This window comes from Struthio camelus, chromosome 14, assembly GCF_040807025.1.
Source record: "Struthio camelus isolate bStrCam1 chromosome 14, bStrCam1.hap1, whole genome shotgun sequence".
Lineage (NCBI taxonomy): Eukaryota > Metazoa > Chordata > Aves > Struthioniformes > Struthionidae > Struthio > Struthio camelus.
Genome location: NC_090955.1, coordinates 17,619,535 through 17,646,256, shown reverse-complemented (window position 1 = coordinate 17,646,256; position 26,722 = coordinate 17,619,535). Strand labels below are relative to the sequence as shown.

General features: G+C 40.2%; 1 protein-coding gene across 9 annotated transcripts in view; it reads right to left on the bottom strand.

The window, feature by feature from the left end:
* Window positions 1-26,722, bottom strand: part of BICD2 (BICD cargo adaptor 2) — a 101,574-nt gene that overhangs the window by 35,159 nt on the left and 39,693 nt on the right. For all 9 annotated transcript variants that reach the window (XM_068907529.1, XM_068907530.1, XM_068907531.1 and 6 more), the window contains exon 2: window positions 12,102-12,314. In XM_068907529.1, coding sequence (XP_068763630.1) covers window positions 12,102-12,314 — 213 coding nt within the window. The remainder of the gene's footprint in view (window positions 1-12,101; window positions 12,315-26,722) is intronic.

Below are 26,722 nucleotides of genomic sequence, written 5' to 3'. Positions count from 1 at the left end.
TAGTAAGGACTTTGAAGAAGAGTCTACACTGAGTCTTCTGTGATTTTGTCTATAGCTTCCCATACTTGGGGGGAATAAAGTAGTACCAAAGCTGTGATTTAGAGCTACTAGTTAAAATGAATTTCATTAAAAAAGAAAGAGACATATGTATTGTGACATCAAATATGGTTTTTGTATGTCAGATTGAGACTGCTTATTAAAAACTAAGAAACATCAGTCATCTCCTTTTTCAAGGCCCCTTAACAGAAAAGGGCAATAAAACCTACAGGTAAGATATTACTTTGCCTGGAGAAGCTCCAGTGGTGTGAAGGTATTGCCACAGGAGAGCTCTCAAAGCAGACTGTGGGACAGTAGCTTGAATGCTAAAATTGATTGCAAATCTGCAATCTGAAAGCTCGGAAAGCTTAGAGTATCATTTCTCAATCGGAGGGTAAAATTTAAATTTCTTTAATATACCAGATATCTTAAGAGAGCCAAACACACATAATACAATGCAATAATTTGACAGCAAATTCAAAACAAAGTTCACCTATCTAGAAATTGACCCACAGCTCTGTTTTCAGGGAGGTATTCCTCCTTTGGAGGACACCCATGCTGTTGGGCTACGGCTCACTGTACCCCCAACAGCCCTATTCAGAATAGGAACGTGTTTCAGGTAAGTGCAAATTCACGGAAGTCTGTTGAACCCATCTGCTATGGTTCTTCCAATAAACTGTCCCAACTATGGCTCTGAAGAGGTGACAAACGGGCCCCCTGGAAAAAAACTGAACATGCTTCATCAACATGGGCAACTGCCCTGTCTCCTTGGCAGTACGGGAAAGTCTTGCAAAGCAGTTGCTGTTCAGAGACTCTCAGGTATCAATAGCTCTGCAACAGACACACTAAGCTAGCAAGTCTTGTGGGGAAGCGGTAGGGATTTCCTTCCAACTCTGTGTGAATTTTTCTTGTCATTGTTTTCAGCCTGTTTCCTGAATAGCCTGTCTTGTCTTTAATCAAGTTAAACTATGTTTATAGTATTTTCATAGACCATTTTTTCCTAGCCCACTGATAACTGTTAATGCTTTTCTCTATGGCTAATTTTTTTTTTTAAATATCCTTCTGGTAATTAGTAATAATTATTGACCAAATTTTTATTACTTTCACTGATACTAGAGAGGGACTATATGCGCTTTGTGCCTGCAGTCACTTTACTTTGCTACCATGTCCCTTTACAAATCCACATTAAATTTGCCTCCACAGAAATGCCCACAAACCACATTTATTTCTAACAGCTTTAAGTAGAAGTTTCCCTTGTTAATTAAAGCCTACCTTCCTCTGTTACAAGGTCTGCTGGAGGCTCATTTATTTTCTTACCCACATTTCTTACTCTAATATTAAAGGTGTGTTTTAAAGTTTCCATTAACCATTCCCAGCAGTGACAATCTTATCAGGTATATTTAACATGAGCATGCTGTGGCACCAGGCCAAAAAAGTTTATGGAACTTCAGCACTAGATACCACAAATCTCTCAGACACAAGGTTAAAATAACCTAAAATATTCACAAAGCACAGAAGCTGGTACAACTATCAAAGATTACAGGTCTCCTATTGGCTTAATTTATATGTAAAACATGAGATGAAAGCTTTGGCTAAATTTGTGCTCCCAATGCTAGTGGCCTATTTTACAAGGTGCCGCACCTCCTGGATGTTAAGAGCGCTTAGTTTACAGTACATAATTCTACTGAGATATAATCACCTCAAAACCACTAGCTTACAGCTTCAAGCAATTTTAATAAAGGATATCCCTAAGAAGTTACTTATCCAAATTAATGATGCCTATGATACCACTTTATATCGAAGTTAATGATACCTATGATACCATTTCACAACCAGCTGAGGTATATGCAAAAAGTTTGCTCACATTTGGATTATAGAAGTGGCACTGCTTTATAGTAAACACCGTGAAATACAGGAAAACACTGACTTGAAGGACAGAAGTAGCTCAGATTTTCTTTGGGCAGCTATGTTTACTGCTTAGCAGCAGACTTCAATAATACTCTGACGATTCAACACAATTACTTCATGTATGCTATGACTAAATTATGAAGTCTCCTTTTCCCAGCTGAACCTCAAACAGCATATCATAGCTAGCTTGTAGTTCACAGAAACAGATGTGGGGACACAGCAACCGCACTTTCCAAAGGATGACTAAACGCTGTTTCCAGAGACTTCCTTTGGCTCCTTTGACTGTTATCTTCCAGCATACAAGAGGCTTCAAAAAGCCAAAAACACCTTTGGGCCAACTGCTCTGAACATACACTTAAGTGAATGGCCTTTTCCTTGCTTGACGTGCCTCCGAGGAGCCAGCCGAGCTCCGAGTGCAGTGCGTGGTACACAGAAGCTACGTCCCAGGGGTAAGCAGGACACTGTTTTGCTCCTCACCATATAACCTGCGCTCAAAGTTGCCATTGTAGCCTGCTATAAGGCCATTAACCTATATTTCCATAAAGCGAGGAAAATAAAGCCTTAGTCATAAAGAGTAATACACTGCCCTTTCCCCATAATAAGCATTTTTATAAGAACTATTTTGAAAAAATCTAAAAACAAGCTAAAAACTAAAATGTATAAGAATCTAGATGTGGACAAAACTTACAGCAGGAAAATAGAGGGTTCCCTTCGTCATGTACAAAACTATTCTAATTGATCCCATGCTAATTTTTCTCCCTCAAGAGCTATTGTCCAGGCAGCAGAGGAACTTGCATGGCAGACACACTGCAAGGATCAAACAGCTCCAGCAGAACAACCATCTGAACGAACACACACTGCCATCGTAACGACACAGAAAGGGCAAATTTCCAGTCTGCTTTATTAGGTCCTCCCTTTCAGGGCAAGACACTGTGACAGCTGAAGTGGTGGCAGCCCGTTCTTGGATGCATTTGTCTGTGCTGATACTACAACCTACACTGCCACTTATCTGTAAGTCGTCCAATGGATGTTACATGCAGAACTATTGACTAAAGAGTCACGTTCACCTCATAGCTGTCACATAATAGTCTTCCTCAGCTACTCTCAAAAACTAGATCCAAATCAGTTCTCTATCAAGTCAAAAATCAGTCAACTTTTCAACCTCCGCAGTAATGGAGAGGGCAGAAGCACTTTGGATCTTGTTGCGTATGATTATCCAATATGTCATTGCTCTGTTCAGTCTTTCCCCTTCTGTCCTGGCTACATCAGGAGCAGAAGAGGCCAATACCAGTTTGCCACAGAGGCGGCGGGCAGCTTTGAGGCAAGCGCTGACTGCCCTGCGTTTCACTCCTCTGCAACTTCAGAGCAGCAGGAGACACCTCCCTCTGAGCAATCAATGGCTAAATGTAGCAGGAGTTCATGAGTCAGCTACACTCACTAATGAAATAAGGGAGGAGAACACTAATTAGTTTCACTTAAGGAAATCTGGAACCCATCTTCACCTGCAGATTATGCACTAGGCATTTATGAGGGGCTTGGGATGGAGACTTGATACACCACCACCCTCAACTTATTTCACCTAAAACAAGAATTGAAGAGGGTTAGCAGTAATCAAAACTACATTAGAATACCAAAATATTGGCTGAGGGGAAATAAAAAAAAAGATTTTAATACAGTAGCTAAGGCAGCAGTAGCCCAGCACAGCTATTTCTAATACGATGGGCACATTCCCTAGCTCTTTGTGCTTCTGCCTGAATGATGTTTTGTCACAACTCCTGTCCTTAAAGCCTACTCTATGTGACTTGAAAATAAATCTTGGGATGCTGTCCTAACTCAGTCTATCAGCTGGATATCTACTTGATGAAACTAAAGGGATTTTTCCCCCCAAGCATATCACAGTACTGCTTTGAGGCATACTGTAGTACATGCTCTTTCCTTTTGTTAAAATAACAAAAAAAAAAAAAAAAACAAAACACCCACACGCTGACCCAAACAAATCTTACTTGGAAATATTGCCAAGGGCTGCCTACTTTAATGAAAACCATGCCAAGCACAGGTGAAACAAAGCAATCTCCCAGTTTCTGCATCCTAAAATTACATTATTGTCAAGCTTGAGAGGAAGTTTTTACTCAGCATAAAAAAAAGAACAAACTACTTTAATTAATAGTTTGCAAAGTTACTTCAAGCCATTGTTTTCCTGATTAGAGCATTTCCACTCTTTCAATTGCATGTATTGATTTTTAGATCCATTAAAAGATTACAGCTGTATACAAGGGATTTTTCTCTTCCACTGACTATTCTAGTCAGAAGCCTGGGGCAGGCTATGGGTCATAATGAAGGTCAGAAGGAGCCATGACTAAAGAAGAATCACACTGCTATTACTACCACGCTGATAGGCATATAGCAATTTAATTATAGCAGAACAACGACAAGATCCCCCTGGTAAGCGTGCTACCAGGTTAATTCCCAAAGAATAGAGTAACCCGGAATCTTACTGCTAATTGAAACCTTGAAAATTGTATTTTAAAAAGACTTGTAATGTCAAAAGAACAAACTTCTATGTTAGTACTATTTTAAGAAGTGAAATCTGAAAATATGTAGTGTTCAAATGGTGACTTTCATCTCCTTGATTTTCAGCATTATTTCCCTTTTTAAACACTGAACCTCTAGGCAACAGCCATTACAGGAAGAGAAATGCTGTTAACATCTTTCCTCTGAATATATCAGTGCTCAACAACAACAGAGAAATCATGAGCAGATGCCTCCTTGAATATGTGCAAAGCACATCAACCGAATTTCTACAATAATTCGTCTTTAAAAAAAATCCATTCCAATGTTTCAAATGGCTACAAATGATGTGCTACTTCCTTATTGTAGAAGTACTAAATTCTCAATAATTATTTAAAAAATAGGAAATTGTCAGTATAAAAAAAACCTTCAATGAAGATAAAAAGGTGAGAAGAAAACAGCTGCCATCTACAGCCATCTGCAATGTGCTGTGACAGCACGCAGCAGTGTGCCTCTATCACACGGTTGTCACTGCAGTTGGGCTTCCTGCCATGGACAAAAGCCAGGCGATTGCTGTGCCCACGTACCCTGCCAGCCCTCCCAGGGCTCCAGAGTCAAAGGCGAGGAAGGAAGGAAGGAAGGAGAAAAAAGAAAGGAGAAAAACTAATAAGCCATGCTGAGACCCTTTTAATTCTTTCAGTACATTAGAGAATAAGCAATCCACACTAAATTTGATGGGTCCAGTTCCCTCCAGACACAGACTCATCACTGCTTTGCTTTCAGAAACAGAGCTTTCCCAATCTGCAAACAGCAGCTCTTACCTATGTAGCACATTTAGCAGCTAATTTTCAGTCACACTACTCACTTCAGAGGGCAATCTTTTAGTGGGTTTTAGCATTGCATAGATGTGCCTCTGCGTGTACCGTTCTAGAAAAGCAGCAATAAATAATGAAGTATTTTCTATATATTGCTGTGGTGCACTATGCCTGGGTCCAAAAGGGGCCTAAAACCCACAGGTAAGAAATGGGCTCTGCAAGACCCTATTCCTCAAAGACTCTTCTCCTAGAAGGGAAGAGTTGCCATGGGATCCCCGAATGAGCAGAAATGAGGGAGAAGCATCTTTACTCCCAGGGTTACCCCATGGCACTGCGTGCCACACGTCTGCCACCTGCCCCCCAAACTCGACACGTTCCACAGCGCTGATAAACACGCTGATGTCTAAACCCTTTCAGGATGAAGGCGAAAGTGTAAATGCACCTGCCCTCCAACAACCTTCCCCATACAATGCATGGGAATAAAAAGTGACATGCGATATCAACCCCACAGCCATTCCCGCAGGGGAAGGTGGAAACCGCACCGAAACATTTGCACCACAACAGGGCAGAGGGACCCTCCCAAGGTCACACTTTCCAACTCCACCAGACACAGGTGAGAAAACTTGTTTGCTCTTTCAGTTTTTACAAAATACCCTTCTAGCTGTGACCGACTCCCCTGCAACCTGTTTTTACAAAAATTTTAAAAAGCTCACAATATTATGAAATTTTAATTTCTTGTATTTTTTTGGCCAATTTGACTGTGTACGTACTCCACCAAGCACCCTCCCATTCCCCATCTCTCCCCCTCTATTTCTAGATTGCCCTGACAGTTATACCAGCGCTCAGACATTTGTCACTTGGTATATCAGGCTGAAGCATAAAAAAAATACCCACAGAGCCCTGCCTACAGAAACATTTCTGGAAAACTCACCAAATCTTGCAGTGATGAGATAAGGAGCTAAAACAAAAAGTCAGAGTTAATGGCCACTCTTCCTCCCTTCAATATCTCAGGCTCAACCCTCCTTTTATTTCTGGCTTCTCTAGACGATCATCTCTACTCCTGTTTCTTTGATTTCTATGACCACGACAAGTTTCTCTCCCAACTCAGTTCGCCTCCACTCGGTTTCCCAACTCTCTCTCCCTCCTAGGGGCACAGCTTTCTAGAATAGTTCTTATTCACATGTTCCTTCACTTCAGCCAAAACTTTATACGGCCTAAACTCTAAGCTCCATTGTTCCACAGCCACTCTCAGCTCCACCATCACCTTTCAGAGCTGTTCTGTTTCGCTCATTTCAGTTAATCCAAACATCATCACTGAAGTCATCTTCCTTCCCCTTGCTCCAAGCCATGTCCCCCATGAAAAATGTCCCTTTTTCCTGCTTTCTGCACTTCATACTCATTTTAATCCCATTAACATCTCTGACCTCTCTTTCATTCTTTCCTCTCCTCCTCCCAAAAGCTGCATATCACACATTGTTACTGTCCCTTCTGCTTGGAAAGGTCTCCTCCACATATCAAGTAATTATTTCTTCTCTTCTTTCCCGAGATGGTTATTGTCAGGAAAGACGATCTTTCATCACTTTACCTTCTCTAAGCTGTTCTAACCTGAGATGCGGAATATACAGAAGTTATTCAAAGTAGGGAAATCCATAGCATGCAAGTACGTACAAAGAGAAGCATTTTGCAAATTTATTGTGCTACATGATTAATATTGCCTCTAATTTCTTAGCACTTTGCAACATATCCAGAAACGTTAGGGCAATAACTCTGAGAATTTCCTAGGATTTGGTTGTTTTAAAAAGGTTTCCCATCTTCCTCCAGTTATTTAAAATGGGAAGAAAGGGCCCTGTTGATCTGATACAGAAACATAGATCAGCCTACAGGAATCATATGGGATTTCCACAAATATATAACACATTGAAACAAACTTCTTGGACACAGTTTGGGCTGCTTAACAGTAGTGCACACTATAATTTGGAGCACAATAAAAATTGTTTCCGTTTATTCTCTACTATATAATACCAATGGCTTCTTTAACTGTGGTTCCTGATGCAGCCTTTAGGAAACACAGAATTCCTTCTTTGGCTGCAGGGGAGTTCTTTTGTACCATTTTATTTATGGGTTATCAGTGCGTTCAAGAGGGAAGAGCTGAACGCAACAATATACAAAGGACTATTCAGCATCTTAGCTATAAATCCTACGAGGGAAGAGAAGTGCAGTCATGACTTTGGGAATACTCTTCCTTCACTGATGATGTGAAGGCTAGTTCTTATGGAAACCTGGAGGATCCAAACAATTAGACTACTGTGCATTTGCAGAAAAAAGCATCAGCCAGCATTGCTCTGAGCAGATGGGGTCAAGTCTAACAACCAGCATAATGGTCTACCATGGTGAGAGCACTGGCTCCCGAGAATAACCACTTACTAGAAATTAACTCAGTCAAACACTGTGAACTGACCATGTCCTGTGCTTTCCAGCCAGAGTTTCTTCCGCCTCTGTTCCGATATTTTAATAGCAAGGCCCCAGAAAGCTGATGCAGGAATCTGTAATATTGCCATGTCTAATGATATGGAGAGATGACTGCAAGTAATTAAGTTACTGCAAGCATAAGGCAGGAATGGTCAAGGCAATCTGATCTAATACAATCTTATATTTGCTATGACTCAAGATCAGCTTCCATGTGAAGCTGTTCTAATTAGAGTGCTTGCAATTATCTACATGCCTGAAGATTGAAACATTCAGCTCTCCACAAGGTTTTGGACTGGTAGAGCTTTAGAAAATAACCAGAGACCAAGTTCTAGGTCATCTTTGACAAATAAAGGCCTTAGGGCTGCTTGGTTGGCTTAACCCTATGAGAATGGGTAAACTTTGTAAGCTGTAAGCATGGTTACAGACATCTTTTAAAACACATATATATACATACGCACATATATATACATATATATACACACACACACACACTATAAGTGTTGTTAGGATCACTAGTGACTTCAGAAGAAAAAAATTAATGACCAGTTCCTCAGATGAGAGGCAACAGAAAAGGATGGAAAATTGATGGACTTCTATAGAGGTTTATGGACTGGGTGTTCCCATTGCCTAGGGTTAAAAAAAAAAAACCTAAACAAACAAAAGCCCAGCAGGACAAATGACCATCTCTCACTAATCTACATACTCACCTGAAAATCCTAACCAGCCTCCTCTAGCAAGGTACTGGCAAGGTAGGAGGCTGCAAGCACCTCTCTATCTGTTCCCCCTCCTCCCCAAAAAAGGTGAGATTAGGTAAGAACTTTCAGTGGGGAGAGCTTTGAGAAATTCTGCTGCCATAAAAGAGAGAAGGCTGCACCACGCCGCACAGTTAGTGCAAATAGATGGAGCCAACACATGGCCACAAAGGGCACGGAGGGGAAAAATGACAAACAAGTACACAAAAAACTCAAAGATACCACAGCATGAGAAGAGTCAAAAAGCTCATCAGCACTGGACTAACGGACACTCATATCTCTGCGGAAGATTGGACCTCCACTGTTCCGGCCCCCCCTCCCTTTTTTTTCTTTTAAGAAAGGAGAACAGCGTGAAGTCTACTGTCCTCTCTCTTTCTGTCCTGGGGCAAAGGAGTTGAAGCAAAGTTATATTTGAAAGTTGGCAGTCATGTATAAAACATTGCTCCTCTGCAAATAAAACGCAGTGAACCCCTCCAGGATAATCCTGTAGGGAGGGAGAGAGAGCATGGGCAAGAGCGCAAGCATGCGAGAATTGCAATAACCATACAAAAAAGGGGCAGAGATTTCCCCATAGACAACAGGGGTAGATAACTGCAGCATGTAGATTATCCTCCAGTTTGACATACTTTTTTTTTGATAAAGCCTAAGCAAGAACAAATGACTGGTAACACAACACAACAAAACACATGAAGTTTCTTCAGAACCAACCTCAAAAATATTTTCCACTTGATATCCTTGGAGGGATAAAGTTACTCACATTGGTGCTGATAATTCAACTTTTTAAAAAATGTATATTATTTAGTACTTATTTAACAACATCATGTCATGTTAGGCTTTTTTCCTCTCTAATGCAAAAAAGCACACACAGATTTTCTTCCAGTTTACAGATCAGAACATCCCTCTGCTTTCCCAGGAAAGTACTGCTCATTTATTTTCAAGCTTGGGCATGGCTACCATGCAATTGAACAACTAAACCAGTCACCTATGATATCTGTTTGGGTGCCAGGAAAATCCAGGAGAGATGAAAGCAGATCAAAAAGGAGCAGCAATTAACAATTACTGAGGAGATCTCCTTCCAATGACTCTTTCAGGACACAGGAGCTGCTGAGCTAGCTCATGATAGCAGTTAAATTCATAATTAGTTACCACCCTGTCAACCTGTCTCAACAGGCCAAAGTTAGATAGTTCAATAGAAAGTGTCGAAATCACTTGCATCTGCTATAGCAACTCCAGGTGTACCAAATGTCACTCTTCTCCTTATGAAAGCCACTTACCACCTTGTGCAGATGTTCTGAGAAGAAATTAAAGGAATGAGAGCATCTTAAATGCTCAGTCTTGAACGCTCTTCCAACTGATCCAGGTCAACATTTATCATTCATCACATGACCACTACTGCTTTCTGCAACCCAGGAGGAGCTGCTGCCTGGTTCACTAACTATCCTCCTGCACTAGTACAAAAGATTGAACAGATTTCTTCTAAAAAAAGTGACAGTCACAATATAATTCTGTATCCTATCAGCTAGCTACAGAATAGCAGATAAAAACTTTTGCAATCAGTCCTGACAAGTAAATCTCCAGTAAAAGTAAGGCAGGGATTTGGCCCCAGACCAAATCCAGAGCAGCTGCAACAGAACTTAAAAAAAGATATATATATATATATATATATATATATATATATATATATATATATATATATATCTCCCTGTTTCACCAAATATCCTGGAAGTCAGTGCTCTGATAGGCAATAGTGCACCATATAATGGCTAGATTCATCCACAAACATTCTATACAACAAGATGGAGAAGAGCCACAGCAGTTTTTCTTTTCTTGGAAACAATTAGGCAGAACAGCTTCCACCTCATGTGAGGGTGTGTGTGTGCAAGCAGGGGGGATTTGAAATGACAAAGCACAGGAAAAACCCTAAAACCTTGCAAACTGACAGCTCATCCTACAGTTGTGTAAAGCAACTTGCAGCGCCAAGCAAATATGGTTGAGTAGTTGAAACATGACAGTATCTAAAAAGAAAATCATCTTCAACTACAGTGACTCATTGAGTTGGATTGAAATCTGCCAATCAACATATTTTTAAGCAGCACTTGGAATCCGTTAGGGACATAATGCTCTGTTTGAGGTGGGGAGCTTTTCTTTTAAGCTGTTCTTAAAAGTTAGGAAATAAAGACAGGAGTTGTGTGTGCTTGCAGGAACTGGTTCCTTGGCTAAGCAGATCAGCATGGATTGATTCCAGCTCAGTTACTCCACAGTCAGGGCCCAAGAAATTAAAGAGCTAGACTGACTCATTTGATCACCTGTGACAGTTTGCCCCCTCAAATCTCCTCCTTTGTTGTACCCTACAGTGAGATAGTATTGAACCACCTCCACAGAACTAACCTACATTTTCCAGAAGGACTTATCTTAAGATTTTTCAGTGCCTCATGAATTTTCCCAAATATTATACATATATTTTTTACTAGCTCCTGGAGAACTTAAATTGGATGCTTCTGATTTTCAGTTGTAGTCCTGTGAAATACACCAAGATTCAGATGTGGGCTCTTGGGTAACTTCCCCTTCTGCCAGGGAACCATCTATCAGGCTAGTAGATTACCTCAACTCCAAAACAGACAAGTGCTCAATGCTTTAAAGAAAGGTACATGAAATCTCAGGAAGAATAACTGTGGAGTAACTGTTTACCAGATCCATCTGTGCTTTACAGCCTTTGTAAACTTTTATCTAGTCTCAATTTAAGCAATTGTTTGAGGTTTTTAAAATATCTTTTCTGTATCTGTAACATGGAAACTCCTGTGAAGCTACAGATTGTGTGTAACTGTATTGTTTTAAATTTGATTTTGAAATAATCACCATGGTTATTTCTCAGAAATATGCAGCTTTAATATTAGAGCAATAAAGGGTCAAAGGTACTTTGAGATGTTAAGTTCAGCAACCTATGAAAAAGTAAAAAAAGTAATCACTTTCATGAGAGAAAACACAAGACAATGCACTCCTTTTGTTCAGTGTTTTGTTATGCACCCACATCCTTATAAGTTAGGGTGGAAGAAGTGATGGGTAAACTATAAAAAAGGATAGGGGAACTCCACACCAAATATTTGCAGCAAGAATATCTGCAGAGAGAGCAAGGCAGAAAAAATACACCCAAAATACAGGCAAAGCTATTCTTAGTGCTTGGGCTAAACAGATTCCTCTGCTACTTAAGGCAGTAGTTCTCTGATCGAGAGTACTGATGTACAGTACCAGTGTGGTCTGGATGCAGAGTCACATTCCTGCCAAGTGACCCTGGAACACAAGGCAGCACTTATTCCAGAATGAGTAGCTATTTGAACTGGCAGAGTAAACTTGCACTGGATCAAAACCTTAAATCATTGTGGCCCAGTACCTTGGTTCAGTGTATGGAAGCAGATAGCTGGATTTACTTTACTGTTGAATTAGTTTCATCTGGATAAAACACTTTACTGAAGTCTCAGGGAACAAAACCCATCTTACCAGCTGCCGGTGATAAGCAGATATTGATCAACTCTAGCATCTTCCTTATTATTGTTACATAGCACAAGAAAGTATAATCACAATACAAGCTGTAGCGTGCATTTTCACCTTCCCTTACCTCTTTTAGTTCCTGTGCAACAGAATTAAGGCGTTCATTTTCAGACTGGGTGTTGGCAAGGACATTTCTCAACTGCTTCAGTTCTGTCTGCAGCTCCATAACCTTTTTCATGTAGTACTCTTCCTTGGTGGCCGATTCCTGAATCAAGGTTTCCTCTCTGCTCTCTCCATCTGCTGCTACCTTCTTGTGGTTGGTATGGGCCTGCCCAAAAGCCTACAACAGTCAGAAAGCAAATCTTTTATTAGTAAACCCAGAATTTGGAATAAATAACTTTCTTTTTTAAAAAGCTGAAACTATTTACCCCCATATTTCTTTGATGCAAAACAACATAGCCTTTTCTTACTCGCATCTCCTCTTCTGGGATCAGATCTTTAGATGCTATAAAATGGTCAATGCAGGACTCTTGACAGTAACAGCATCCAAACAAAGGTTTGTGGGGCATAAGATATGTAGGCAGAACTTCATACAAACCCCTCTGGGAGGGGACAACAACCTCTTGACTTGACACTTCTGTTAAAGACAGATTGGGGTTTTTAACAAGGAGACACAGATGACTCGACATTTCTGCATGTGTGTATTCTCTGCAGGTGGTCAGACTTCCGACCGAATCACTGAAAAAGACTTAGTATTAGCAGCCTGTTCCACCGCTTAGACTGTGAGCACGCCTCCTCGTCCTGACGCAGCTACACCAAAGAAATGTATTACCACACCTTCATCTGCTCACTGCCAGAGATTACTGCCCCCTCAAATCTGCTAACCCATCTCAGCCCAAAGTGAGCCAGGTTAAGCTAGCCTAGGTCATGCTGAAGTAGGTCAGAGCACGCTCACCCAGACAGCTCTGCTGGCTACTCAGAGGCATCACCTCCAGCAAGGCATCAACAACAAGGATTTAGAGGTAGGTCACACAGAACTAACTTCAGCAAAGCACACATCTGTTTAGACTTCATATTGTAATTTTTTTTTAAATTATTTTTACTTCCTCCTCTTTGTTTCTGGGGGTTCTCATCTTGTTTTAAACTTTGCTAGGTGATGTTTTTATCAGCAACACTCTTCAGCACATAAGCAAGCAGCTTGGACAGACACCTCAACTCTTGGACTGCAGCATTTAAGAACTCTGTAGAGGCTTTTACTAATAGAAGTTATAAAGCAAAGATTTTAACGTTGTAAGTAGACATCTACTTATAAGAGTCTGTCTGGCAGATGGACTGAAGTCAATGATTAATGAATGCTATCTTTAAACCGTACGTGCACATACCACAGTCCAGTCCAAGGTGTATTGGGAACTTTGAGGTTCCACAGCATCTGAAGTTTTCAGAGCCAACATTAATACCATGCTTTCAGTCAGGTCAAGGACAGATCAGCATCTCATAAAACTCCTTGTCTAGTCATGCATTACAGTTTCAAGAATCATCTTTCATTAGTTCTCCAAAATTATGCTGTCGATGCAGGAAAAAAAAATCTGCTTTGAATACAAGTAGGTTTCAGTATTTTATTACTTCTGCATATTAGACCAGATACATTAACAGCATAGTAATTATTGAATATACCAGAGCTGAAACAAATGACAGTATGTGCTAGCTTGGTCTATAGCTAAAGGTACCCACATACTGCTGCTATCAGACTGAATTTAGTTTCAGATAAGGAAATCGGAGAATCAGGAGAGACAAATATTCGCTGAAGAAATTCTAGCCAGATTCACTGAGATGACTCAAGGGAAATTAAAACGCGTAAAACGCGTCACATTTCAGACAGAAAGTAAAGCACCATCTGTCCAAGTCCTTGTCAGATGAGTTTCAACAAAGCAGCTTAAAACCTTAATACTCAAGATCTCCATAAACATCAAAGGGATAGCAAAAGAAACCCAACAACAACAAAACAAACCCAAAAACTACATACAAGCCTCTCCTCAAATATACTACCATTTTGCCATAAAGAATCAGTATCTACCTTTTGTAGACCTGCAGTTATTTTACATCTATGACAAAGACAGAGAGACTCCCAGCAACTCATTTGCTCAGGGGAGCGGCACCATCTTCTTGGTAGTAGGATGCCAGCGTTGTGCAAATTGTAAATTCAGGATACTCAAAGACACATCTGATCAGCCATACAGAAGAGATTCCAAGCATGATTAAAACAAGTAATTTAGTAATTCATTTAAGGAACAAATTCTTGAGAATAATGACAAGTTTACTTTTAATTCTTTAGATGTAGATGCTAAACCTTGAGCTTCTTTAAGGACCTAAAAACTGAAGAGAAAAGATTCCACCATTTTGCAGAAGCCACTATTGACAGTGAGTATTTGAACACAAACTGACATATTGGATGAAACTCAGCATTTTTAAAATCCAATATCCCATCCCTTACAGAGGCTAAAGCCAGATGCTTCCAAGAAATGTGCAAAAAACAACCCATAATCTCCCAGAGTTGGGGATTGCCTTAAGCCTCAAAGCAGAAGGTTTCAGGTAAATTTGGAAGATCTGTTAGCATTTAGTTATCCATGTAAAATATCCCTTTATTGTTCATATTTTGATGCTTTTTTGGCCTCAATAATATCCTACAGCAATAAATTCCATGTTCTAAATGAACTCTTACATGACAGTTTTCTTCTCTGTCAGTTTATACATTTGCCATGTTTTAATAAAAATAGCATTTTTGTTGAGATTAGAAGAACAATATACCCTCAATGACAGCCTCTTAATCATTTGTTGTATTTAGGGATTTCTGTCACACTCTTCTATTCAGTGGTGAAGGTGAGCAATTAAGCAAATCAAACAGGATGTGCAGATATCAGTTCACTTGGACCAACTGCAGAAATAATCCCTATCAGTGATTTTTGTTAAAATACTACAATATAAGAGATAGACAAGACTCAGATTCAGGCAAAGGGCTCAGGCATCTCCCCACCAAAGGCTACCAGTATTCTAGGTGGGCCTCAGTTATTTCTACACAGCAACTCTCAGCCAGTAAACTTGTTAAGTTTTAGCAAAATCTAACATTAGATTGACAAGTTCGCTGTCCAGGGTCAGAAGGCTGAGTAGAGAACTGTGAATAAGGGGACTCTGATACTGCACAAAATACAAGAAACTTTCACAATAGGCACATGGTCATCAGAACATGCAGCCTGGAACAACTCCATCTGTATTTATAAGGGAGCACTTTAAAAGTACCTCCATTTCTAACCATGCTTCATTCTCTCTTGCGCTTACTTAGGAAAGACCCCATACATTCATATTACAAGCCATTTACATAATCGTAATATGCTATGTGGAACAGGAAATTCAACTTTAACAAAATTGTCCAAAATTACAGGGCAATGCAATTATCTTCCATGGCTACAGTCTACATCTGTTTTTAAATCAAACCATTACAAGAAAAATTGAGTTGTTACCGATGTGCATGAAACCCATAATCAAAATTATACTCTTTGGAAAGAGCACCAGTTTTACAGGGGACAAGGGAGCAATGTTTGAGCCACGTACCATCTTTGCATTCTGTTCTGTGCTGGGTTTTGTTACATGACTCGATTTTGGGCTGAGATGGTGCAAGGCTCTCTCCTGTGCAACACTTGCCAGCTCCTAACACTGAACTATAGGATTGAGACTAGAGGACGGCGAGTAGCTCTGGCAACAGTCGCTTTCCAATTTGAGCTAAAACCCAGTTAGCTATGGAGCGTAGGATAGGTGTATCTTACGCTACCAAGAAAGAAGAGTCAACTACAGAGAGATCTTTGCAGAAGAAACGTTCAAATTTCAGCTAAAACTCAGCCCTGCTCCTACAGCTCTGAATGGAGAGTTGCTGCTCCCTGACTAAAGCCTGCACTAAAATGCCTGTGTGCAAGAGGGGCGTCCTGAACCTATCTGAGCTTTATCTCTTGTTAGCGTGTATACTGCAGGCTTCACAAAAAAATCTTAGTTTTGAAACAATTCATTTACACATACCTTACTGTATGCTAGTATTGCAAAGTATGAAGTTCTACTGAAGAGCAACCTCAAAGAGTTACTGCAAGGTGCTGAAAGACAAATGAAGCTCCTCATGCTTGTCTTCCTGTCTTTCAGATTCCTCAAGGTCAGGTCAACAGAAAAAACCCACCAACACACCAAAAAACACACACACGCACACCCCCAAACAACACACAAACAACAATCAAAGAGCCAATGAACCAAAACATTCACTTGCTATTCACTCAGATGGGTTCATCAGTACATCAGCAAAACAATTTATACTGCTGCACAGAGGTACAATTTGCTTCTATCTCTTCTTTATGGCAAGGTCTACCTCTTTAAGCTCCGACTCTAGCATTTTATTTCCTCTCTTCCCTGTTTCCCTCTCTCACATACCTTACAGATTTTTTTTTTTAAAAGCGCATCTATCTGTGAAACAGAGGTCATAGCCCATGCACATGCAATACTGAATTCTTCTTTTGTACAACTGAAAAAACAACTTATTCCACATCTCACTGTTGAGGTGCATGGGGCAACTGTCCCGCTGCTGACAGAGATGAGCATCATGCAGCTACATTCATGAACGCCTCATTACCACGAAGATCAGACAGGTGCTCAATTTTGGGTTGGGGAGGAGGGAATTTTTAGGAAGCCCAACAGATCCCCACAATCAACAAATTATAAAAATAACTTTGTTTTAAAGGTTGGAACTGCTCAAGGTAACACTGAGTACACACAATACAACCGTTCAACGATAAGGCACTAAAGCCAGTCATGAAACTCTACAGAAAGTGAGTTTAAGAGCAACATCAAGTTTCACATTCGGATCCGATTTCTCAAACACCAATAAATAAATAAAACCCATACCCACACTTTCAGTTTTAAAAGAAAACAAAAAAAAAAACCACTTATGAAGTCCAGAATCACAAACATTCAGAAGCAAAAAGAAGAGAGACACTGATCTTATTTAACTGCTTATAAAAAAGCACCGTTTGATCCCACTGCTGCAACCAGAACAATGCCACCAACCCAGAGAGAAATCAGATCAATATCAGAGAGACCAGTAAAGACACTGCTGCACAAAGGACAGCTAAAAAGCCCTACTTTTGTTTTAATACTATCTGACACTAATTGAAAAACACACACAGGCCCCCACCCCAAACACACACATGACCTCAAACTCTGTATAACCATTTATCCTGGACAAAATGAACATTAAACATTTCCCAACTGGAGTGTTAACAATTTTGTGCTATTGTGACACGCTGCACAGGACAGCAAGAAGCACATGTAGAGCCCCTAGAAAGACACCAAACCGTTCTGCTGGGCAAGCAGGACTGGAGTCCTGACTGCCCACAACTCAATAAGAGGAAGAAACACAACTCCTGATTTGTCAGCCATGTATGCTAAGAAGCATCTATACAAAGCTGGGATTGAATGAAAAACCCACCAATATATATTGATTTAGTTTAGAGATGAGCTCAAGACTGAATTCAGATCCATTCTAAGAGTCCTAGAAGCTCATAGCCTTTCACACAGGTCTCAATACTGATGCTTCAGAATCAGTTAATCAGTTGAAACGTGAAGAGAATAAAATAAATTGAATATAAATAAGGATAGCAAAGTTGGCACAACAAATGTTCATTACCACATTCTTGTCATCAGAAGTCTAAACCTGCATCTCAGTAAATAAGGCTGTTCCTTAATATGGTGTTCTCTGTCTAAGAATCTCAACATACTTTAAAAGCAATTAATGAGGTTAGACTTGCAAAACTCTGAAGAGCTAGGTAAATAAAGTAAATGCACCATTTGATAGATAAGAAAATCTGGAGTAAAACTTAGGGCAATCCCTCCCTTTCCTTCAAAAGGGCACCTAGCTAAATATCAGGTCAGTTATCTCTTGCAAACATATTTCACAGTTCATTCATGGTAACAGGCATCTCTTACCATCTGAACTCTCATGCAGCTGGATGATGGGAAAACAGAAGAGTCTAATGGGAAGAGGGAACAAATTTTCTAACATAAACTTTATGCAAAGCACCATTTATTCCCAAAGCAGGCATGAGTCAGGCTATTCTCATCCATCATAAAGTAGAAAGGTATTGAATTCTAAGTTTTGGTTCACATCCTGTCTCTAATTCCCCTTGGACTAGTTTTCTCCAGTCATACTGGTCAAATGAGCGTTTCTCTTCTTACCCTACCTTTCCGTCCTGCTCAAATCTACAGTGAGATAGTAACGTCCATTTTGGGGAACTGGGTTTGCACACGTGGCCTCAACCTTGCAAGCATACAGCTGTAAACCGATGACAAAGCAGGAAGCATACAATCTAGTTTGTTTCCAAAAAGCTGGACATGTCCCAGAAGGGTCCAGATCAAGTTCTGCTGTAGACCACAACAATTTCTCCCTACTTCAAATGGTAATTTGAACCAATTAAGTGAATAAGCCTTTACTCAGAAACAACAACAAACAATGCAGAAAACTGTTGATTAACTGAAACACTGACAAGTTTTCTCTTGTCAAGCTGCCATCACTTATCGGCCACATAAGTACAAGCAGTTTTTCAGCCCCAAAAAATTGCTGCCCAGAGGCTAATTATGACCCCACTGAAGCTAATGAGAATTTTAATATAAGTTGATGAAAGTCCACTAAAATAAGTATTATCATCTGAAACGCTCTGGAATGAAATTTGTGTTTGTAACATTACTTACATCAGTGGACTTGAAAGAATTAGTACATAATCACTACCACACTCTTAAATGGTCCAAAAAATCTAATTGCATTAAGGAGACTTCTGCAAATTTAATCTTCAGCCAATTACATCTTAGATCTCAAAAATTCAAAACCTTCCACAATAATTATGAACAGGAAAAGGAATTTGGACAGGAAAGGGATGAGAAAGACATGTGCAGAAACTGAAACGTTCTATAAAATGGCCAAACCAAATCATTTCAAATAAAGTCTTGGATTAAACTTCATTTAAACTGAGTTTAAAGTACCAATTTCCAAAAGACAGACTTGAAAAAAAGGCAAAGTTGTATCTAGGTTTGACGAACACACAGGTTCAGCTGTGTATTTTACATGAAGAATCTGATCAACCTTCTTAGAGATGAGGGGATAGTTTTTCCATGAATCCATAGCAGTGGAATAAAAAGAGACTTTCACATAAAACTAAATACTTCAGAAAGAAAGCGTTCCTGATTCTCTGAAGATCAGCAGTACTTGTTAATATTTTAAGTACTTTTTATGACCTTGTTAAGATTTTAAACCTAATCTTTTAGAAGAAAAGGTTAGGCTTTCACATATGGATGTTCGCTGATCTTAAGTGTGAGGAATCTCTGAAAGAAGCTTTAAAATACTGTGCTCCTCTTAAAATGCCCAGTGTGATATAGGAGATGCATGAATTGATCTCAGTCATGCTCAAAACCCAGCAAAGCTCCAGTCCCAGCAAAGCTCCAGTCCTCATGGAAATTCACAACAGATGTTTCATTTGCCTCCCTCTTAGATTTATCATCCCAGACCTTGAGTTAGTCAGAAGCAGAAGGTCCTAAAGATCACAAAACTCACCCAAAGTATACTGGATATGCTTTCATGTTTTCTGGGACTTTCTAAACTACAGTGCTGAAAACAAGAGGGTTCATGGACTACCTACCTGGAGTCTGGCCAGTTCAGCATAGCAGAAAGTACTAGGATCAGACTTCAGATCTCTTATAATCACAGGAAGAAGGTGACCTTGTAGAGTGGCCACTTACCACCTGCTAGGCTAATATAGGTACCCTTCCTCCCTGCCTTTAACAAAAATTCAGGCTGGGGAGAGACGTTTCTGAGCCATTGCAAAACCAATACCACCCCACTTCCTCTAGTGACTTTACTGTAAAAAGCTGGTGTCCCCAAAGGATCTGCAAGGTTCTGCCACTTGAGTCCCAGTGCTGTGCAGAGATTGGTTTGCTCTGGAGGCAATCACATGCTGCCTCCTTGGACATGACACTGCTTTTTCAGTCTCTACGCATTCTTAACCTAGTGCAAAAGTCAAGGTACACCTCTGAACAAGAATGGGAAAGAGAATGAAAAGCCTTACAGCTGCTTAAAGCAGATGCACTGACAAGGAAAGAGTCGCAAAAATCTGGAGATGTTGTCACAGAGAAACAAACTCCATGATTAATCAACAGCAAAAGTAAGATTTCCCTCTTACTCAAAATTATGGGGAGTTTCTAGTGCCATAAAAAATGTAAAGAAAAAATATATTTTAGTGAAGGAGATTCGTAAGATAAAGTATTTACAAATTCATGTGCCATCAATGATTACTAAAATCTGTCAGCGTAAAGAACCAAGGGGGCAGAGAAAGATGACTGACTATAAAGAATATAGATTGGGGGGGGGGGGGGATTATGGAAAAGGCAGGAAATAAACAGCAAAAAATCTTGAAGGGGCACAGAGCTCTGCAATAGCAGCTTCAGGACAGTATGTATCATCCTTGTAACATCCACAATCTACTTCAGACAAAAGACAGTTCTCCAGCTTGTAACAAACCTGAAGAAACTGAAAAGATATATGCATATTTCATAAAAATGTTTTGCTACTGTAATTCTTTAAACTGAACACAAGGCAAAACAGTTTAACTACATTTTTTCTTTGGTCCACATGCACAGAGTATTTCACATTATTTTATTATGAAGTTAGAAACAGCTAAGAAGTAAAAGAGAAGCCCACCGTTTTCTAAAAAACGCCAAATATTAGAAACAAAGGTCAGATTTCAAAGTGATATAAATACTTGCTTAATGAGTTCATATGTAGCCTACAGCCAAGAACTGAGCATTGATTATGATGTGGAGACAAGGATACTGAGCTTGCTAACACCTCTTTGTATACTGGACAATAAATGACCATTTGGTCATTTGTGCAGCTGTCTGCTGTTTATCACAGCTCCACAGCAAGTGCTCAGCTTCTTTGAAAAAAAGAAAACTCGCACATAGTGGTTGCTCACCCCAGTCACTCATGAGTTATTAAATAGCAATCTCAGCAGCAGCAGGGGAGAAAAAGCATTACAACTATTAATGATTTCAACTTCTATTCTGTAATTGCTTCAAATTTGCATTTATATATATTCATGAAATGAAAGCTTGGCAAATTTCAACATATGGCTCTCAGCCTGCAAAGGACTCTAACAAAAGCATATAAGAAACATCACATGCAACAGTAACTTATCTTTATTACTTTTAAAGTAATGATAACCAAGGATTTTTTTTTCAAATACTAAGTGGCTTTAACACTGCGCTCAATCGAATCGTCGATTCCTAGGACAGAGGTGATAACACACCACCTCACAATCTTGTGCGCTAGCACGCTTCTTGGCGAGTTAAGTTTGGAGCTTGAGACGCAGGTTCTCTATTTTAATAGACTCTCCTCCTGTGCCAACATTCAGGGAGGTTGCCACACTTCTCTTCCTCACCAGCTCAAGAACATCAAACCTTTCTTCAATAAACCCAGATTTTGAGCGTTTCTAGAAGTTTGCTTTCCATTCACAGAAGGAGGGAGGGAAAGACACCCTGATGAACAAGGAGAGTAGCACATCTTTCAGGGAATGACATATATGCTGTTTGATTTTCATACTGTGTATTAAATCCATTTTCTTAAAGGGGAAGAAAGAAAAAGGAGAAGGTAGGATTCAGGTAAACCATCAAATTTTTCCAGAGCTCCATTCCTCCTTGCTTGTAGCCTTTCAAGTAAGCAGATATCCCAGTTGGCAAGCACAGTTGCTGAGCAGAGAATCTAAGTAATATTATTTTTTGCAATACAGTATTTACAGAAATATTAAGGGCTCCACATATGGTCCTATACACCCAGTACTCGGCAGAGCACAGAATCACTGTTGGGAAACAGATGCTGCTGGTAACAAAACTCTATACTTCCACAAAGGGAGAGCAAGGGGAAAAAAGACTAAAACTGTTTTGTTCCTGATGCTTCACAGAACTAAAAATTAAGTTGTTGTTTCTAATCAAGAATAAAGACACAGAAAATATTAACATCTGAGTCAAGAAGAACATCAGAAAGAACAAAGTAGCAATATCTGAACTTTCCGGTTTTCTCAAATTAGCTAGTAAGCAGATATAGAACTCGACTGAACTGAGAGGTCCTAACTCCATGCTGCTGTGGTAGAAAAATCTGAGGACACCAAATTCAAATTCCAAGATAGAAGGCTACTTGCAAGCATGCAAACCTCCATCTCATTGCTGTCAGTGGGCCAACAAGCAATGCCACCACCCAGTTGTCTGAATTAATAAAAGTCAGAAGGCCATGCAAAGCCTTCCACTTGAAACCCTTCACTGACTGACAGACAGAGGCTTCAGCGCAACTTGCAGGATTTAACTACAGAAAGCCTCCCAAGGAAAGGCTTTTGGAATGCAACTCATAGTTTGTCCTAAAACATTTCAGACTCCTGCATGAAAAAGAACCACTCATGAGCCCTCTTGCATTGCACTGGAATGAGACTGACAGGATGGAAAGGCATCAGAACTCCCAAGACCACATCCAGGTTTGGCAACAGCAGTAGGACAAAAATCGGCGGGGGGGGGGGGGGGGGGGGGAGTGGCACCAAAAAACCACACACACCACATTTAAGCTCATTGATTCTAGCTTTAAAAAAAGGCAGGGGGAAGGCCTGCTCCTTTTGTGATTTTGTAGGGCCTAGCATCACAATGGAGTGAGCAAGAAATAGCACTGCTATACGAGAAGATATAAATAATGGCCATCCCGTTAGTCTTTGATCTGTGTATCAGTCACAGACGCAGTTAGAACTGAGGTTGCTCAGGCCACCTTTCATATAGGATAAAGGGAAGAGGCACTGATGCGCCACAATGTCTTTGTAACAAATTTGCTGCCCAGAGCAATGAGCCTGTGCCACAGCCAGGCCAAAACTGGAGCTGCAGAGGCCAAAGGTTTCACTAGTACTGATGACAAACACAGGACGTAAGACACGATGTTGGCTGCATATGGGTCTGCAAACATGTCAGAGAAAAGGGAAAATAAAAGATTTTGAGCACAACACTGGGAGCAGAGGATAGAAACAGGCTTTATTGCTACACTGCTCTGTGAAGGCTGAACTGGACTGAAACAACCAAGAAGCAGTTTATAGAAAGACAAGACTGCTGGCATTATCACCAAGTTACCTTAAAGAGGAAGACAAGACACCTAACCACGGCCTTTAAATACTGATCAGCATCATGGGCTAAGAAGGAGTAACACAAATGAACAGGTCTGAAATTGCTGAGGAAATAACAGAAATACCACAGTCCTTTTAGGACTCTCACTTTCTTCAAAAATGCTGGGTAATTGACCTCACTACTACTAACTTTTCAATTTACAGGTAGTATTCAATTTCTCTTCTTTTTAATGATTTAACAGTAAATACCAATGTCTCTTATATGTATACAAACGTTCTGCTTATGCAGAGGGGAGAAGATATTTTCGCTAGTCAACTTACCTCAAAAATAATTTAAAAAAATTTCTTACTTACTGAAGTAAACATTTTAAATCTTTAAGGCTTTTTAGAACTAGTCAAGTTATAGCCTAGGCTTCCCAAGCAAGCTAGAACTTTCTGTGCTGCTCTGTCAAACTCCTTCTGCGGAAGAAGCGGCCTCCGTTCACACCCACAAGTCTGGCCCAGGGACTCTCTCCTAATGGGTAGGGTGTTGCCTGTATCACTGCTGGTTTTTCAAAAAACCAGCATGGCCACGCATTACGTAATGCGCACCATGCAGCACCTACAAGCCTCAGCTTGCTTCAGCGATGACAAAACTCTTTTGAAAACACTACTACTGCAATTTTCAAAAGTACATACCTTACTAGTGGCCAAGACTTAATTTTCCTCTACTATTAAGGGCCTTAAACCCAGAGGTTCCCAGGCATTCTTGGTTCCCCAAGTCACTCTGTATCAACCTCCTCCTTCATACTACAGGTTATGTTGCTATCTTGAGGGGGTCAGTCTGCTTTATTCATACAAATACGGAGCTACACAAGCAAATATAGTTTTATGTTCTCCGCTTATCACAGATTTCTAACCAAAATTCCTGTAGAGTATAAGCTTTGGATAAAGATCAACAACATATACAAATCAGAAGTTTAACAGACAATTCCTGGTATTGATACTGAACTCTGAGGAGTTTTCTCCTCTTATTCCACAAATCTGGTAAGATAGCAATAAACAAAAAAAGAACAATTCTTAAAGTCCTGCCAGTATTTTGTAACTGAAATTAGGTCAAGGAAAATAAAGTTTAAGAGCTACCACCACTACAAAGCAAAACAAAAAGAAATACTAGCTGCAAGTGAATGTTTAACCCCAAATCTTTCAACTGAAGGAGAGTCAAGATGTTAGTGAACTATTTGCACTAGAGCAATCAATCTTTTATATCCAGTTTGGAATGAAAATTATGTGCACTTCCGGAGGGATTACAAAACTTGCTTTTATCAATTTCTCAACAGATAGAAGGAAAAATAAGTATTTTAATAAAAATTATAATAAACTCTAGCACACCGTCACAGGCCATAGAATCAGATCACTGAGACTAAAAAGACAGCAAGAGATGGGCCATTTTAACACATAAAGTACAGTACAATATGCAAGTATACAAAGAGCTGAAGATCAAGACATCCTGAAACAGTTAAAATTTCAGACACCGCGGCTTAAGGCAGTCCCTAATCATTAGGGATTGCTACCTTAAGCTGGTAGCATTACTCTGCCTCTTCCTCACAGTTTCAGATGCCCGTCATTGGTAGAACCACGGTGGACTAAACACAGATAACAGAGCTGACTCAATATGGCAATTCTTGGTTGCGAAGGAACAGATTATCTTTTATCGGACTGAGTGCCACACCTGATCACCCCATACCTGAGCACACACAGTGGTCTGAAGTGCTAGGAGCTTTTAACAGAGTACAGACTATCAAAATAGTCCATGCCACACTGCAGGAGCGAGCTCAGCCATCTCTCAAAGCTGTCTGAAACACACAAAAGTGACTCCCAGGGCATCTCACCTCTAATGCCTAACCAAACACACTTCCCCTTTCCCTTACTCCTGCAACTAGTGAATAGAGAGTTTATTATCTTGTTTTGATCTAATGGATCAGCAGCTCTTAAAATCTCATACCAAAGTACTACGCAAAAACAAACAATAGGCATAAGAGGATGACGAGACAGATGTTCATCACCCTGCCCATCCCACACACAGTCCCATGGTGACAAGCATCACGGAGGGGCACAGTCTGCATGGAAGTCTCGTACTCAGTTGAACCTCCTCACAACCTCTATTCCCCCTTCACAACCTCTATTCCCCCTTCACCTCACACGTTTTGTGATCTGGGCAAGTTTAATCTGTAGGGGACAATTCTTCCTTCAGGTCACAGCTTTACTGAAGAGCTATGTGCAAACCCACTTGCAATTTGAGTTTGAATATGGCTCTCAATTTTGTTCTGAAAAGCATTTTTCATTAGAAGAGCAGCTCAGGTAACAAGCTCGAATTTTGTTTGCAAGCAGTTTTCAAATGGCATCATATAATACTTGTGTTCTCCTCCCTCTAAATGAAAAACTCATATTTTTTAAATTTTCCTCCTAGCAACTTCATTTCAATTCAGTTTCAATTATCACTATGTCTCATCAGCATTACACTAATCAGGGTACATTAATATGCATCAGAAGATTAATTAGCACTAAAAGCTACTTGAATTTTTGTTCCTGCTTCTGTATTTTCAGCTTCTGAATTTAATTAGAAAATTTTAGCACTATTTCAGCTCCTAGTTTTTTCTGCTTATCAAATTCAAAATAAAAGATGTTTTCCATGGCTTCACCAAGCCATTGCACAGTTTTATAGCAACAAGTTCATTATGACCATAATGATTTAACACAATGATAGTAAAGTGTAAAAACACTGTTCAGGAGACGTAAGTCTCATTGCAGAGAGCAAAGAGTTTAATAAAAGGAGGCATTATGTTCTTCTTATGCAACGTATTCATATATTTTCATTTTAAACTCTCATGGCAAAGTAGTCATATATGCATTCTTCAGTTAATAACTAGTACTTTGACTAACAGCTTCTCAAAGTCCTTAAAATAAATGCATAGTCTTGTATCAGAAGCCTAATGCTGCAGTGACACAAGCATTTTAATGTGCTCCCATAAACACAGTAATCCTATGAGCATGACATAATGCTGCATTCCCACTGACTCAGACGCTCTTGGCTCTCCTTTCTCCTCCTGCTGCCGCACTTGGACAAACACTGGCATTCACTGCACTGAGCAAGGGATTGATCCAGCTGCAAGAGAGCACACAGTACTGTTTAATTTTCAGCTGTAAGGGTTGCTTATTCTGACTCCCTTGGTACCACGCTGACACCAGGCACCGGTGCACAGGGGGCAGGCGCTGGAGCACAACACAAACTCCCCACGCATGGCGGCAAGCTGCCTGCCACGGGAAGGGCTGCCCCAGCTCCCTTCTCTCAGTACGGCAGCACGTCTGACACGATAGTGGCTTCAGGCTGCAAAAGTGAGAGAAAACAAAACCTGAGAAAAGAAAGAGAGGGAGCGTTTTTCTGCCCCATCAGGGCAGACGGTAGCATTTGCCCAAGGGCAGAGGGGCTGGAGCAGAGGCCTGCCCCTCTCTGCAGCAGCGGCCTTTCGCCCAGCTCAGCGCT